This window comes from Brienomyrus brachyistius, chromosome 10, assembly GCF_023856365.1.
Source record: "Brienomyrus brachyistius isolate T26 chromosome 10, BBRACH_0.4, whole genome shotgun sequence".
In the NCBI taxonomy this organism is placed as follows: domain Eukaryota; kingdom Metazoa; phylum Chordata; class Actinopteri; order Osteoglossiformes; family Mormyridae; genus Brienomyrus; species Brienomyrus brachyistius.
The window spans coordinates 21,329,758-21,343,906 of record NC_064542.1 but is presented as its reverse complement, the minus strand read 5'-3'; the positions used below and the strand labels follow the sequence as shown (position 1 = coordinate 21,343,906).

Sequence of the window (14,149 nt, the reverse complement as noted above, 5' to 3'; positions counted from 1 at the left end):
AGCTTAGACCCTACCTGCTGGGCACCGGTTAGTCCCTGAGCAAAGCCTATCTGCTGCGTGCCAGGGTTGGTCTGCTGGGAGGGTAGCTGCTGGGCACCTGTTTGGCCTTGCTGGGGTACTAGCTGCTGCGTGACGGAGTAGGCCTGCTGAGATGGTAGCTTAGACCATACCTGCTGGGCACCTGTTTGGCCTTGCTGGGGCACTAGCTGCTGCGTGACGGAGTAGGCCTGCTGGGCACCGGTTAGTCCCTGAGCAAAGCCTATCTGCTGCGTGCCAGAGTAGGTCTGCTGGGATGGTAGCTGCTGGGCACCTGCTTGGCCTTGCTGGGGCACTGGCTGCTGCGTGAAGGAGTAGCTCTGCTGGGAGGGTAGCTGCTGGGCACCTGTTTGGCCTTGCTGGGGTACTAGCTGCTGCGTGACGGAGTAGGCCTGCTGAGATGGTAGCTTAGACCATACGTGCTGTACACCGGTTAGTCCCTGAGCAAAGCCTATCTGCTGCGTGCCAGAGTAGGTCTGCTGGGATGGTAGCTGCTGGGCACCTGCTTGGCCTTGCTGGGGCACTAGCTGCTGCGTGCCAGAGTAGGTCTGCTGGGACGGTAGCTGCTGGGCACCTGCTTGGCCTTGTTGGGGTACTAGCTGCTGCGTGACAGAGTAGGTCTGCTGAGATGGTAGCTGCTGGGCACCTGCTTGGCCTTTCTGGGGTACTAGCTGCTGCGTGACGGAGTACACCTGCTGAGATGGTAGCTGCTGGGCACCTGTTTGGCCTAGCTGGGGTACTAGCTGCTGCGTGACGGAGTACACCTGCTGAGATGGTAGCTGCTGGGCACCTGTTTGGCCTTGCTGGGGCACTAGCTGCTGCATGACGGAGTAGGTCTGCTGAGATGGTAGCTGCTGGGCACCGGTTAGTCCCTGAGCAAAGCCTATCTGCTGCGTGCCAGAGTAGGTCTGCTGGGATGGTAGCTGCTGGGCAACAGTTAGGCCTTGCTGGGGCACTAGCTGCTGCGTGAAGGAGTAGCTCTGCTGGGAGGGTAGCTGCTGGGCACCTGTTTGGCCTTGCTGGGGCACTAGCTGCTGCGTGTCGGAGTAGGTCTGCTGAGATGGTAGCTTAGACCCTACCTGCTGGGCACTCGTTAGTCCCTGAGCAAAGCCTACCTGCTGCGTGCCAGAGTAGGTCTGCTGGGACGGTAACTGCTGGGCACCTGCTTGGCCTTGCTGGGGTGCTAGCTGCTGCGTGACGGAGTACACCTGCTGAGATGGTAGCTGCTGGGCACCCGTTTGGCCTTGCTGGGGTGCTAGCTGCTGCGTGACGGAGTAGGCCTGCTGAGATGGTAGCTTAGACCATACCTGCTGGACACCTGTTTGGCCTTGCTGGGGCACTAGCTGCTGCGTGACGGAGTAGGCCTGCTGAGATGGTAGCTTAGACCATACCTGCTGGACACCTGTTTGGCCTTGCTGGGGCGCTAGCTGCTGCGTGCCAGAGTAGGTCTGCTGGGACGGTAGCTGCTGGGCACCTGCTTGGCTTTGCTGGGGCGCTAGCTGCTGCGTGACGGAGTAGGTCTGCTGAGATGGTAGCTTAGACCCTACCTGCTGGGCACCGGTTAGTCCCTGAGCAAAGCCTACCTGCTGCGTGCCAGCGTAGGTCTGCTGGGACGGTAGCTGCTGGGCACCTGCTTGGCTTTGCTGAGGCGCTAGCTGCTGCGTGAAGGAGTAGGCCTGCTGAGATGGTAGCTTAGACCATACCTGCTGGGCACCTGTTTGGCCTTGCTGGGGTACTAGCTGCTGCGTGACAGTGTTGGTCTGCTGAGACGGTAGCTTTGACCCTACCTGCTGGGCACTGGTTAGGACTTGCTGGGGCACTAGCTGCTGCGTGACGGAGTAGCTCTGCTGGGAGGGTAGCTGCTGGGCAACGGTTAGCACTCGCTGGGGCACTACCCCCTGTACCCTAGTAGAGCCTATAAGTACTGTAGGATCATTAGGAGGAACAGGATCTGAGAGAGGCTGGACTGCCACATTCTGAAAAGATTCTTGGCCATTCTGGGAACCTACAGTGCTGGTCAAGTAGGAGAAGGATCCCGTGCCTTGGTCAGACCCACAAGCGCTCTTTGCCACTTGTGCCTGGCTGGACCCAGAGCTGCTGCCAGAAGATCCAGCAGCCAACTTATATTTTACAGGAAAGCCAATGCCAGCACCTAGGGAGCAAGAGTACAAGAGCCGGAATATAACCACGATACCAAGGAGTAAGGGGATTTTCACCCATCAAGGTTCCTCAGCCAGCCTCACAATCCCATTAGTAAGCCACGAGTAACACTTACTCAGTCCTACATCAGTGTAGCAGACTGATACCAAGCAAAGCACCCTGCAGAAGAGGCAAAAGGGCAGTTACACTCAGCAAATACCTTGCAGTGGTCAGAGATCATCATGGCTCTTTTTGAAGCCCAACTTACAATAAATCAACTCCAAGCGCCATCATTCAGCTACAAAAACGAGACAGAGGTGAAATCAGTGCATAGCCTTTGGTGTTACACTGTCAGTCACAACTAAGCATTCACACTCTGGATACCCAGCAATTCTACACTTCCAGCCTTTAACTTTCCCGCCTCATGCAGTCTAATTAGAAGCAGCTGGTAACTATGGAAACCATAACTGGCAAACAAGGTAGGAGCAAGTATTGAGAAAAATTTGATAATGGTTCTTAATTTGTACTGCATGATAGTGTACATGTAACATGCATCTGAATGTATTCCTGCATGCATAGTGCATACCCTTGGCATTTAGCTTTGTTACTCAGGTTACATGTGCATTGTTGCCTCATTGTATCTGCAGCAGAAATGTAAAATGAGGATTAAGGCTGTGCGATTCTGGACAAAATAAGAGTCACAATTTTCTTTTTACTCAGAATAAAGATTGTGATTTTCTCTCATGATTCTTGAGCAATAAGTTTCTCTCCAGCCACCCATTTCCTGTATCTGCTTGTCCTATTGACTGTTGCGGGGGGTCTGGAGCCTATCCCACAGGGTATGGGTGCAGGGCAGGGAACAGCCCACATGGAACCTTATTCTGCTAATCTGCCCCCTCCCCATCAAATGATTTGTTTTTGACACTTTTTTGTTCAGTGCATAATTCCACGTTATTTTACAGTTTTGATACTTTATGATGATTCTAAAATGTGCAGAATAATACAAATAAACCACAATTGTGTCCAAAGTTAATTGGTACTGCGTATGTATATACTGTATATACACACATATACACACGTATATATTTTATATGTAATTTAGTTTATATGTATGTATGTATATATATCAGGCCTAAACAGAGTATATGTAGAATACTAAGAATACTGTTCTAAACAAACAATAATCAACACATCTTAAAATGCAATTTAGATTATTCATAGTATTTTAATATATATCATCTGATCCTCATTTGTACAATGACCAACCAGTTTTCTGTGACTAATGGTACAGACTGAACCCCGTTAACAACACTACGGAGAATTAATCTGTGCCTTATTGGCTCTTAAGCTCAGAATCTCTCGATTTGCCTTTGGGAACACGCTGGTATTTGATATCTGTCACACACTGGGTAACCTGTGACAGTTTTCTCCTACATGTCCCATACATGGGGATGGCATGATGGTGCAGTGGTTAGCACTGTTGCCTCACACCTCTGGGACCAAACACCTCTGGGAACATCCATCCATCCATTTTCTGAAGCCGCTTCTCCTGTTCAGGGTCACAGGGGGTCCGGAACCGGACACAAAGCAGGGAACAACCCAGGATGGGACGCCAACCCATCAGAGGGCACACTCACCATTCACTCACTCCTACAGGCAATTTAATAACTTGAGTTAGCCTCAGTACGTAATTGGACTGTGGGGGGAAACCCCACGATGACACAGGAAGTGTGTGAGCCACTTCTTGCGTTACATTTAATGTTCCAGTGATCACATATGCATAGACTTACAATTACTTTGTACAATTCACATTCCACAATAATCCTGTTTTAATGTGTTATGTATGTGTGTTATTCACTTAATTGTTTTGTTACTGGGAACAAGCTTAACCAAGTCTAAACACACCACACTAGTCTCCAGTTGTGTTCAGTTCAGCTTTAACTTATTTGCCTGTACACAATTCTATTTAACATAATCAAACTCAACTACTAATAAATATAAATCAGAAGGCAGAAGTGATTATGTCATGACTTGTAACTTAATGGAAACACACTCTAACCGTACATTCATCCAAATGGTGTTAAAGAGTAAACTACTATCCGGCCTAGTGATTCATCACTTCACCTGCTGGACCAGGATCAGGTGGAACACCTGCTTTTGCCGAGTCCTGCCTCGCCTCTCTAACCATAGTTGCTGCCTTCATAGTTCCTGATCTGCTGCTGTCTGATGTTCTTCATCTTCATTCTCTTACTGATGCTGTCTGTGTCTGTCTATCTTCATCATGCTCTGCCTCTGCTTGTTCCTCTTCATCCTCCTCTTCACTTAGAGGAGCATGCCCCCCCCCTCTTGGCTCTCTCTCTCCTGCACTAACTTTCTTCTTAAAATAAGAAGAGATGTCTCTAGACTTTCTCTTCACTGTCTGCAAACTGACATAGCTTATATACCAGCACCAGCTAACATTCGCAAGGTAATTAAGTTCGGCATTACAATAACACATCACTGATGAGCAGAGAAATATCTACCTGTGGGGTATGTTTCCTGCACCACGATGGATGTTTGCATTAAACTAACATGATGCGATGCATCGTTAAACTAACTAACATCTGGAGTAAAACGGTCTCGAAGGACTGTCATATTCCAGTGGTGATGCATGTAGATGCTCAACACTATGCAAGCACTTGTGCTCGTCGTAAGAATAAAATAAAAATACAAATGGCACAGGAATGTAATCCGCAATTTTCAGTCAAAGAGCGTGCTGTGTTAATCAACAAGGTTGAAGGAAACCGGCTAGATATTGTCTTAAGGTTGAAAAATTCTACAACAAATTCTGAAAAGAAAAAAAATGGCAGGAGATCAAAGAAAAAAATACATTCTGTGGGCCATGGCTGGAGCCGCAAGGCAGAGAGTATGAGGGGGAAGTGCAGGGACGACGTCAGCGTCACCAAAAGGAGGGCTGGGGGAGCACCAGTCTGCCTCCTCTCACTCCTGGGGAGGACCGAGTCTTGGCCATCCTAGGCTCAGAGGCACTTGAGGGAGTCCCGGGGGCATAAATCTCTGTAGTCTACCCACCTCCCAGACATCTGTGCTTTCTACTCCCCAGCCACTTCCTCTTGGCCCACCAACATCTGGTCCCCTCCAGTGTGATCGGCAGGGCTCCTCAACATGTGGCACCTCCACACCTGGCTCCTCTACATCAGCCATCCCACCTCTGGGCCCCTCTACATCAGGCCCCCTCTGACGTGGCCCTCAGTCCCCCTCTGGGCGACACTGTCGCCTGAGTCCCCAGAATCCCTTTCAGTCTGGGAGATCACCAAACCCCACCCATCCTGCTGCCTCGCCCCCCGTCCCCCTCCTCCACCTCCACCTCCACTCAGACCCGCTGGTGCAGAAACATTCGCTGCTAATGTAGTGAAGAGCTCCTCAGGTCTGAGGGTGAAAAAACATCTGTTCTGAGGGGCAAGAGTGAGGAACCGGCAACCCTGAGGGAACAGAATGAAAGACACCACGAAGAGGTGATCGCCTACCAGAAGGAGAAACTGGTCTTACTGGCCCAACATGTCAGCAGCCCCAGTGTGACAATGTATCTCCCCACTTCAGAATGTCAAGGATACCTCCAACCATCAGCAATCTATGTTATGCCAGTTTGGGTACCTATCTAAATGGGGACCTTCCATTCATTTCTATGGGGAAAACCCTAATCCTAATCAGGACACCCTTAACCCCTACCCAGCCCTAACCATAAGCATAATTAACCAAACAAAATACAAGACTTTTGGCATTTTTACTTTTTCCGCTAAACCCATACACAACCATCAGACTACCAGACAGAGAAATATGATTCGTCACTCCACAGAACACATTTCCACTGCACCGAGCACAGGAACTGGAGCCGGAGAAACGTGACGCCAACAATCTTTCACGGGGTTTGAACAATCTGTGTGTCGCTTTTTCTGTTTTGCCGCTAGTTGAAATGCCGCGAGTTTTATCTTACATTAGACGGCACCGCTTAGTAACAGGTGTTCTTAATCTGTGTCGTAAATGACATTGTGATACTATACAGTAAAATCCACTTATAACGGACTTCAAGGGACCTGGCAAAAGAGTCTGTTATATCCAAAGTCCGTTACATCCAGAGTTGCTGTACGCCCAGAACACAACTACAGGACACCATTTACTCATGCCACACCCCAGCAGACACACTTGTGGTATAGATTATTGTATTGTATATATAGTAATCCTGGTGCAGTGGTTAGTACTGTTGCCTCACACCTCTGGGACCCAGGTTCGAGTCTCCAACTTTGCCTGAGCAGATTCGTGACTATTAATAATCCCGACTACGTATCTGTGCTGGATATCATCGACATGTCATGTGTCTTGTAGGCGGAGCCTGCATGTCAGTTATAGCGAACAAAACCACAGCGAAAAGCGGCCCTGGGGACCAAATTGTCAGTTAAAAGCGGAATTCCGTTATATGCGAGTCTGATGCTTTTTCTGCATGTTCTTAAAGGCGCACGGCCGGGACCAGCGGACCTCGTCCGTTATAGAAGATATTCCGTTATAGGCGAGTTCACTATAATGGGATTTTACGGTTGAGTGACACAAATCGGCATAGATTACCATAAAACTGATAATTTAGCAGGTATGTCGCAAAAACGTTTGACGTACCTTTCCAAGACAAGCTGTATTTTCTGAAAACTTGCCTGCACCTTTTTATCGTAAATGGAGTCGTATCTCTTAAATGATTCAGACTTCCATCACGCATTCACGTTTAGTAGATTAAAAACAAAGCCAACAAATATTTCAAATGATTAGGAATATCACTGACCACTCTCAAGACTAAAGCAGTATCACACCTGCATAAATTCAACTTCACATGGAGTTTGTAGTGTTACGCATGATCATTTACACACGAGCTACTATAGATTATATCCATTAGTTTTTTTTGCATGTGTCAAAATGGTGATTTACAGTAACATGCATTTACTTTGACAGCGCAACAAACGCAGTTTTGGCTATACTGATCCATTAGCCAAATCACATCTATGTAAAGGTTCGGCCGTACACAGGAAACTTGTCTTAATCCCATCAGGAAACGTTCTAGGTGTGGCCCAGATATGCAGTACATTGTGGGGAAACACGTGTCCCCCACTATGAGGTAAAAACCTGCTATTTTGACCAGTTTTGGTCCCCACAAGGAGAAATTCAGTTTCATACATCGAATTATGTTACTTGTGGTTCAGGATAAGGCTGTGTAGAGGTTAAGGCCATTTGAAGGTTGGGACAAGTTCTCCACCTATTAATGGAGTCCCCACAAAGACCTATAGACCAGTGTGTGCATAATTCATGTTGCCAAGTTTGGCAACTAATACCCCATCGTTGCCTGCAGGCAAAGATTTGAACTGAAATACCAATATCATGACTGCATGAGTCACACACCAGTCCAGGCTGCAACACAATGCAGCCTAGAGAGCATCAAGTTGTGAACAGACCGGCCATTTAGAATTAATGGATCACTGAGGCCAGAACTCAGGTTTGAGGGAAGGTACACCTTACAGATCACACTGCCATTGTCAGGCAGCCACAGAAACCAGAAGGAATCACAGGAGAAGTTCAGTAAACCATTTATTTGAAGCCAAATACACAAGTCAGAGGAAGAGCTTCCAAGTTCAGAACGTTCAAGAGCTATGATGACCATGCAGAGTTGAGACTGATATGGTCAATTACCAGCTGGACAATTTGTTCCCTGTGAAAGACAGATGACATTAGACGTAGTCACATGGAAGTGTGCACATGACCCAGAAAACCCCTTTGCCTCACCTGGGATGAAGTTCGGCAAGGACTTCTTGAGCCAACCTGTTCCAGGGGCCAACACACTTGAAGAACCTGAGCCAAGCTGGGTCTGTGAGCCCAGAGTACCACTAGCACCAAGACTAGGGGCAGCCTGGGAACTGACGCCTTGAGTAGACCCAAAGCTCTGGCCAGAAGCAAAGCTAACCAATGTGCCAGACCCCTGCTGGGATACCGGGGCCTGCTCACTGAGGTAGCCCTGCCAAGACCCATCACTGTTCTGGTACAGGGCCCAACTACTGCAGTTGTCCTGCTGGGATGGTAGCTGCTGGGCAACGGTAAGGCCTTGCTGGGGCACTAGCGGCTGCATTCCGGAGTAGCTCTGCTGGGATGGTAGCTGCTGGGTACCCGTTTGGCCTTGCTGGGGCGCTAGCCGCTGCGTGAAGGAGTAGGCCTGCTGGGAGGGTAGCTGCTGGGCACCTGTTTGGCCTTGCTGGGGCACTAGCTGCTGCGTGATGGAGTAGGCCTGCTGGGAGGGTAGCTGCTGGGCACCTGTTTGGCCTTGCTGGGGCGCTAGCTGCTGCTTGCCAGAGTAGGTCTGCTGGGACGGTAGCTGCTGGGCACCTGCTTGGCCTTGCTGGGGCGCTAGCTGCTGTGTGACGGAGTAGGCCTGCTGAGATGGTAGCTTAGACCATACCTGCTGGGCACCTGTTTGGCCTTGCTGGGGCACTAGCTGCTGCAGGATGGAGTAGCTCTGCTGGGAGGGTAGCTTAGACCCTACCTGCTGGGCACTGGTTAGGACTTGCTGGGGCACTAGCTGCTGCATTCCGGAGCAGTTCTGCTTAGAACCTACCGGCTGGGAACTGGTTAGTCCCTGAGCAAAGCCTATCTGCTGCGTGCCAGAGTAGGTCTGCTGGGATGGTAGCTGCTGGGCACCTGCTTGGCCTTGTTGGGGCGCTAGCTGCTGCGTGAAGGAGTAGGCCTGCTGGGCACCGGTTAGGACTTGCTGGGGCACTAGCTGCTGCGTGACGGAGTAGGTCTGCTGAGATGGTAGCTTAGACCCTACCTGCTGGGCACCGGTTAGTCCCTGAGCAAAGCCTATCTGCTGCGTGCCAGGGTTGGTCTGCTGGGAGGGTAGCTGCTGGGCACCTGTTTGGCCTTGCTGGGGTACTAGCTGCTGCGTGACGGAGTAGGCCTGCTGAGATGGTAGCTTAGACCATACCTGCTGGGCACCTGTTTGGCCTTGCTGGGGCACTAGCTGCTGCGTGCCAGAGTAGGTCTGCTGGGATGGTAGCTGCTGGGCACCGGTTTGGCCTTGCTGGGGCACTAGCTGCTGCGTGAAGGAGTAAGCCTGCTGGGAGGGTAGCTGCTGGGCACCTGCTTGGCCTTGTTGGGGCGCTAGCTGCTGCGTGACAGAGTAGGTCTGCTGAGATGGTAGCTTAGACCCTACCTGCTGGGCACCGGTTAGTCCCTGGGCAAAGCCTATCTGCTGCATGCCAGAGTAGGTCTGCTGGGACGGTAGCTGCTGGGCACCTGCTTGGCCTTGCTGGGGTACTAGCTGCTGCGTGACGGTGTTGGTCTGCTGAGACGGTAGCTTTGACCCTACCTGCTGTACACCGGTTAGTCCCTGAGCAAAGCCTATCTGCTGCGTGCCAGAGTAGGTCTGCTGGGATGGTAGCTGCTGGGCACCTGCTTGGCCTTGCTGGGGCACTGGCTGCTGCGTGAAGGAGTAGCTCTGCTGGGAGGGTAGCTGCTGGGCACCTGTTTGGCCTTGCTGGGGTACTAGCTGCTGCGTGACGGAGTAGGCCTGCTGAGATGGTAGCTTTGACCCTACCTGCTGTACACCGGTTAGTCCCTGAGCAAAGCCTATCTGCTGCGTGCCAGAGTAGGTCTGCTGGGATGGTAGCTGCTGGGCACCTGCTTGGCCTTGCTGGGGCACTAGCTGCTGCGTGCCAGAGTAGGTCTGCTGGGACGGTAGCTGCTGGGCACCTGCTTGGCCTTGTTGGGGTACTAGCTGCTGCGTGACAGAGTAGGTCTGCTGAGATGGTAGCTGCTGGGCACCTGCTTGGCCTTTCTGGGGTACTAGCTGCTGCGTGACGGAGTACACCTGCTGAGATGGTAGCTGCTGGGCACCTGTTTGGCCTAGCTGGGGTACTAGCTGCTGCGTGACGGAGTACACCTGCTGAGATGGTAGCTGCTGGGCACCTGTTTGGCCTTGCTGGGGCACTAGCTGCTGCATGACGGAGTAGGTCTGCTGAGATGGTAGCTTAGACCCTACCTGCTGGGCACTCGTTAGTCCCTGAGCAAAGCCTATCTGCTGCGTGCCAGAGTAGGTCTGCTGGGACGGTAGCTGCTGGGCAACTGCTTGGCCTTGCTGGGGTACTAGCTGCTGCGTGACGGAGTAGGTCTGCTGAGATGGTAGCTTAGACCCTACCTGCTGGGCACCGGTTAATCCCTGAGCAAAGCCTACCTGCTGCGTGCCAGAGTAGGTCTGCTGGGACGGTAACTGCTGGGCACCTGCTTGGCCTTGCTGGGGTGCTAGCTGCTGCGTGACGGAGTACACCTGCTGAGATGGTAGCTGCTGGGCACCTGTTTGGCCTTGCTGGGGTGCTAGCTGCTGCGTGACGGAGTAGGCCTGCTGAGATGGTAGCTTAGACCATACCTGCTGGACACCTGTTTGGCCTTGCTGGGGCACTAGCTGCTGCGTGACGGAGTAGGCCTGCTGAGATGGTAGCTTAGACCATACCTGCTGGACACCTGTTTGGCCTTGCTGGGGCGCTAGCTGCTGCGTGCCAGAGTAGGTCTGCTGGGACGGTAGCTGCTGGGCACCTGCTTGGCTTTGCTGGGGCGCTAGCTGCTGCGTGACGGAGTAGTTCTGCTGAGATGGTAGCTTAGACCCTACCTGCTGGGCACCGGTTAGTCCCTGAGCAAAGCCTACCTGCTGCGTGCCAGCGTAGGTCTGCTGGGACGGTAGCTGCTGGGCACCTGCTTGGCTTTGCTGAGGCGCTAGCTGCTGCGTGAAGGAGTAGGCCTGCTGAGATGGTAGCTTAGACCATACCTGCTGGGCACCTGTTTGGCCTTGCTGGGGTACTAGCTGCTGCGTGACAGTGTTGGTCCGCTGAGACGGTAGCTTTGACCCTACCTGCTGGGCACTGGTTAGCACTCGCTGGGGCACTACCCCCTGTACCCTAGTAGAGCCTATAAGTACTGTAGGATCATTAGGAGGAACAGGATCTGAGAGAGGCTGGACTGCCACATTCTGAAAAGATTCTTGGCCATTCTGGGAACCTACAGTGCTGGTCAAGTAGGAGAAGGATCCCGTGCCTTGGTCAGACCCACAAGCGCTCTTTGCCACTTGTGCCTGGCTGGACCCAGAGCTGCTGCCAGAAGATCCAGCAGCCAACTTATATTTTACAGGAAAGCCAATGCCAGCACCTAGGGAGCAAGAGTACAAGAGCCGGAATATAACCACGATACCAAGGAGTAAGGGGATTTTCACCCATCAAGGTTCCTCAGCCAGCCTCACAATCCCATTAGTAAGCCACGAGTAACACTTACTCAGTCCTACATCAGTGTAGCAGACTGATACCAAGCAAAGCACCCTGCAGAAGAGGCAAAAGGGCAGTTACACTCAGCAAATACCTTGCAGTGGTCAGAGATCATCATGGCTCTTTTTGAAGCCCAACTTACAATAAATCAACTCCAAGCGCCATCATTCAGCTACAAAAACGAGACAGAGGTGAAATCAGTGCATAGCCTTTGGTGTTACACTGTCAGTCACAACTAAGCATTCACACTCTGGATACCCAGCAATTCTACACTTCCAGCCTTTAACTTTCCCGCCTCATGCAGTCTAATTAGAAGCAGCTGGTAACTATGGAAACCATAACTGGCAAACAAGGTAGGAGCAAGTATTGAGAAAAATTTGATAATGGTTCTTAATTTGTACTGCATGATAGTGTACATGTAACATGCATCTGAATGTATTCCTGCATGCATAGTGCATACCCTTGGCATTTAGGTTTGTTACTCAGGTTACATGTGCATTGTTGCCTCATTGTATCTGCAGCAGAAATGTAAAATGAGGATTAAGGCTGTGCGATTCTGGACAAAATAAGAGTCACAATTTTCTTTTTACTCAGAATAAAGATTGTGATTTTCTCTCATGATTCTTGAGCAATAAGTTTCTCTCCAGCCACCCATTTCCTGTATCTGCTTGTCCTATTGACTGTTGCGGGGGGTCTGGAGCCTATCCCACAGGGTATGGGTGCAGGGCAGGGAACAGCCCACATGGAACCTTATTCTGCTAATCTGCCCCCTCCCCATCAAATGATTTGTTTTTGACACTTTTTTGTTCAGTGCATAATTCCACGTTATTTTACAGTTTTGATACTTTATGATGATTCTAAAATGTGCAGAATAATACAAATAAACCACAATTGTGTCCAAAGTTAATTGGTACTGCGTATGTATATACTGTATATACACACATATACACACGTATATATTTTATATGTAATTTAGTTTATATGTATGTATGTATATATATCAGGCCTAAACAGAGTATATGTAGAATACTAAGAATACTGTTCTAAACAAACAATAATCAACACATCTTAAAATGCAATTTAGATTATTCATAGTATTTTAATATATATCATCTGATCCTCATTTGTACAATGACCAACCAGTTTTCTGTGACTAATGGTACAGACTGAACCCCGTTAACAACACTACGGAGAATTAATCTGTGCCTTATTGGCTCTTAAGCTCAGAATCTCTCGATTTGCCTTTGGGAACACGCTGGTATTTGATATCTGTCACACACTGGGTAACCTGGGACAGTTTTCTCCTACATGTCCCATACATGGGGATGGCATGATGGTGCAGTGGTTAGCACTGTTGCCTCACACCTCTGGGACCAAACACCTCTGGGAACATCCATCCATCCATTTTCTGAAGCCGCTTCTCCTGTTCAGGGTCACAGGGGGTCCGGAACCGGACACAAAGCAGGGAACAACCCAGGATGGGACGCCAACCCATCAGAGGGCACACTCACCATTCACTCACTCCTACAGGCAATTTAATAACTTGAGTTAGCCTCAGTACGTAATTGGACTGTGGGGGGAAACCCCACGATGACACAGAAAGTGTGTGAGCCACTTCTTGCGTTACATTTAATGTTCCAGTGATCACATATGCATAGACTTACAATTACTTTGTACAATTCACATTCCACAATAATCCTGTTTTAATGTGTTATGTATGTGTGTTATTCACTTAATTGTTTTGTTACTGGGAACAAGCTTAACCAAGTCTAAACACACCACACTAGTCTCCAGTTGTGTTCAGTTCAGCTTTAACTTATTTGCCTGTACACAATTCTATTTAACATAATCAAACTCAACTACTAATAAATATAAATCAGAAGGCAGAAGTGATTATGTCATGACTTGTAACTTAATGGAAACACACTCTAACCGTACATTAATCCAAATGGTGTTAAAGAGTAAACTACTATCCGGCCTAGTGATTCATCACTTCACCTGCTGGACCAGGATCAGGTGGAACACCTGCTTTTGCCGAGTCCTGCCTCGCCTCTCTAACCATAGTTGCTGCCTTCATAGTTCCTGATCTGCTGCTGTCTGATGTTCTTCATCTTCATTCTCTTACTGATGCTGTCTGTGTCTGTCTATCTTCATCATGCTCTGCCTCTGCTTGTTCCTCTTCATCCTCCTCTTCACTTAGAGGAGCATGCCCCCCCCCTCTTGGCTCTCTCTCTCCTGCACTAACTTTCTTCTTAAAATAAGAAGAGATGTCTCTAGACTTTCTCTTCACTGTCTGCAAACTGACATAGCTTATATACCAGCACCAGCTAACATTCGCAAGGTAATTAAGTTCGGCATTACAATAACACATCACTGATGAGCAGAGAAATATCTACCTGTGGGGTATGTTTCCTGCACCACGATGGATGTTTGCATTAAACTAACATGATGCGATGCATCGTTAAACTAACTAACATCTGGAGTAAAACGGTCTCGAAGGACTGTCATATTCCAGTGGTGATGCATGTAGATGCTCAACACTATGCAAGCACTTGTGCTCGTCGTAAGAATAAAATAAAAATACAAATGGCACAGGAATGTAATCCGCAATTTTCAGTCAAAGAGCGTGCTGTGTTAAT

At 49.6% G+C, this 14,149-nt stretch overlaps 1 protein-coding gene across 50 annotated transcripts in view; it reads right to left on the bottom strand.

The window, feature by feature from the left end:
* LOC125750354 (uncharacterized) overlaps positions 1–14,149 on the bottom strand; it is an 83,847-nt gene that overhangs the window by 35,625 nt on the left and 34,073 nt on the right. For 20 of the 50 annotated variants that reach the window (XM_049028026.1, XM_049028024.1, XM_049028029.1 and 17 more), the window contains exons 10-14: positions 9,268–10,635; positions 9,029–9,111; positions 8,587–8,944; positions 1,171–1,510; positions 283–942 (exon numbers count right to left, since the gene is read on the bottom strand). In XM_049028026.1, coding sequence (XP_048883983.1) covers positions 283–942; positions 1,171–1,510; positions 8,587–8,944; positions 9,029–9,111; positions 9,268–10,635 — 2,809 coding nt within the window. Of the gene's footprint in view, positions 1–14; positions 1,043–1,170; positions 1,511–8,586; positions 8,945–9,028; positions 9,112–9,267; positions 10,636–14,149 lie in introns of all 50 variants that reach the window. The other 30 variants (XM_049028044.1, XM_049028041.1, XM_049028035.1 and 27 more) reach the window with 13 other exon arrangements.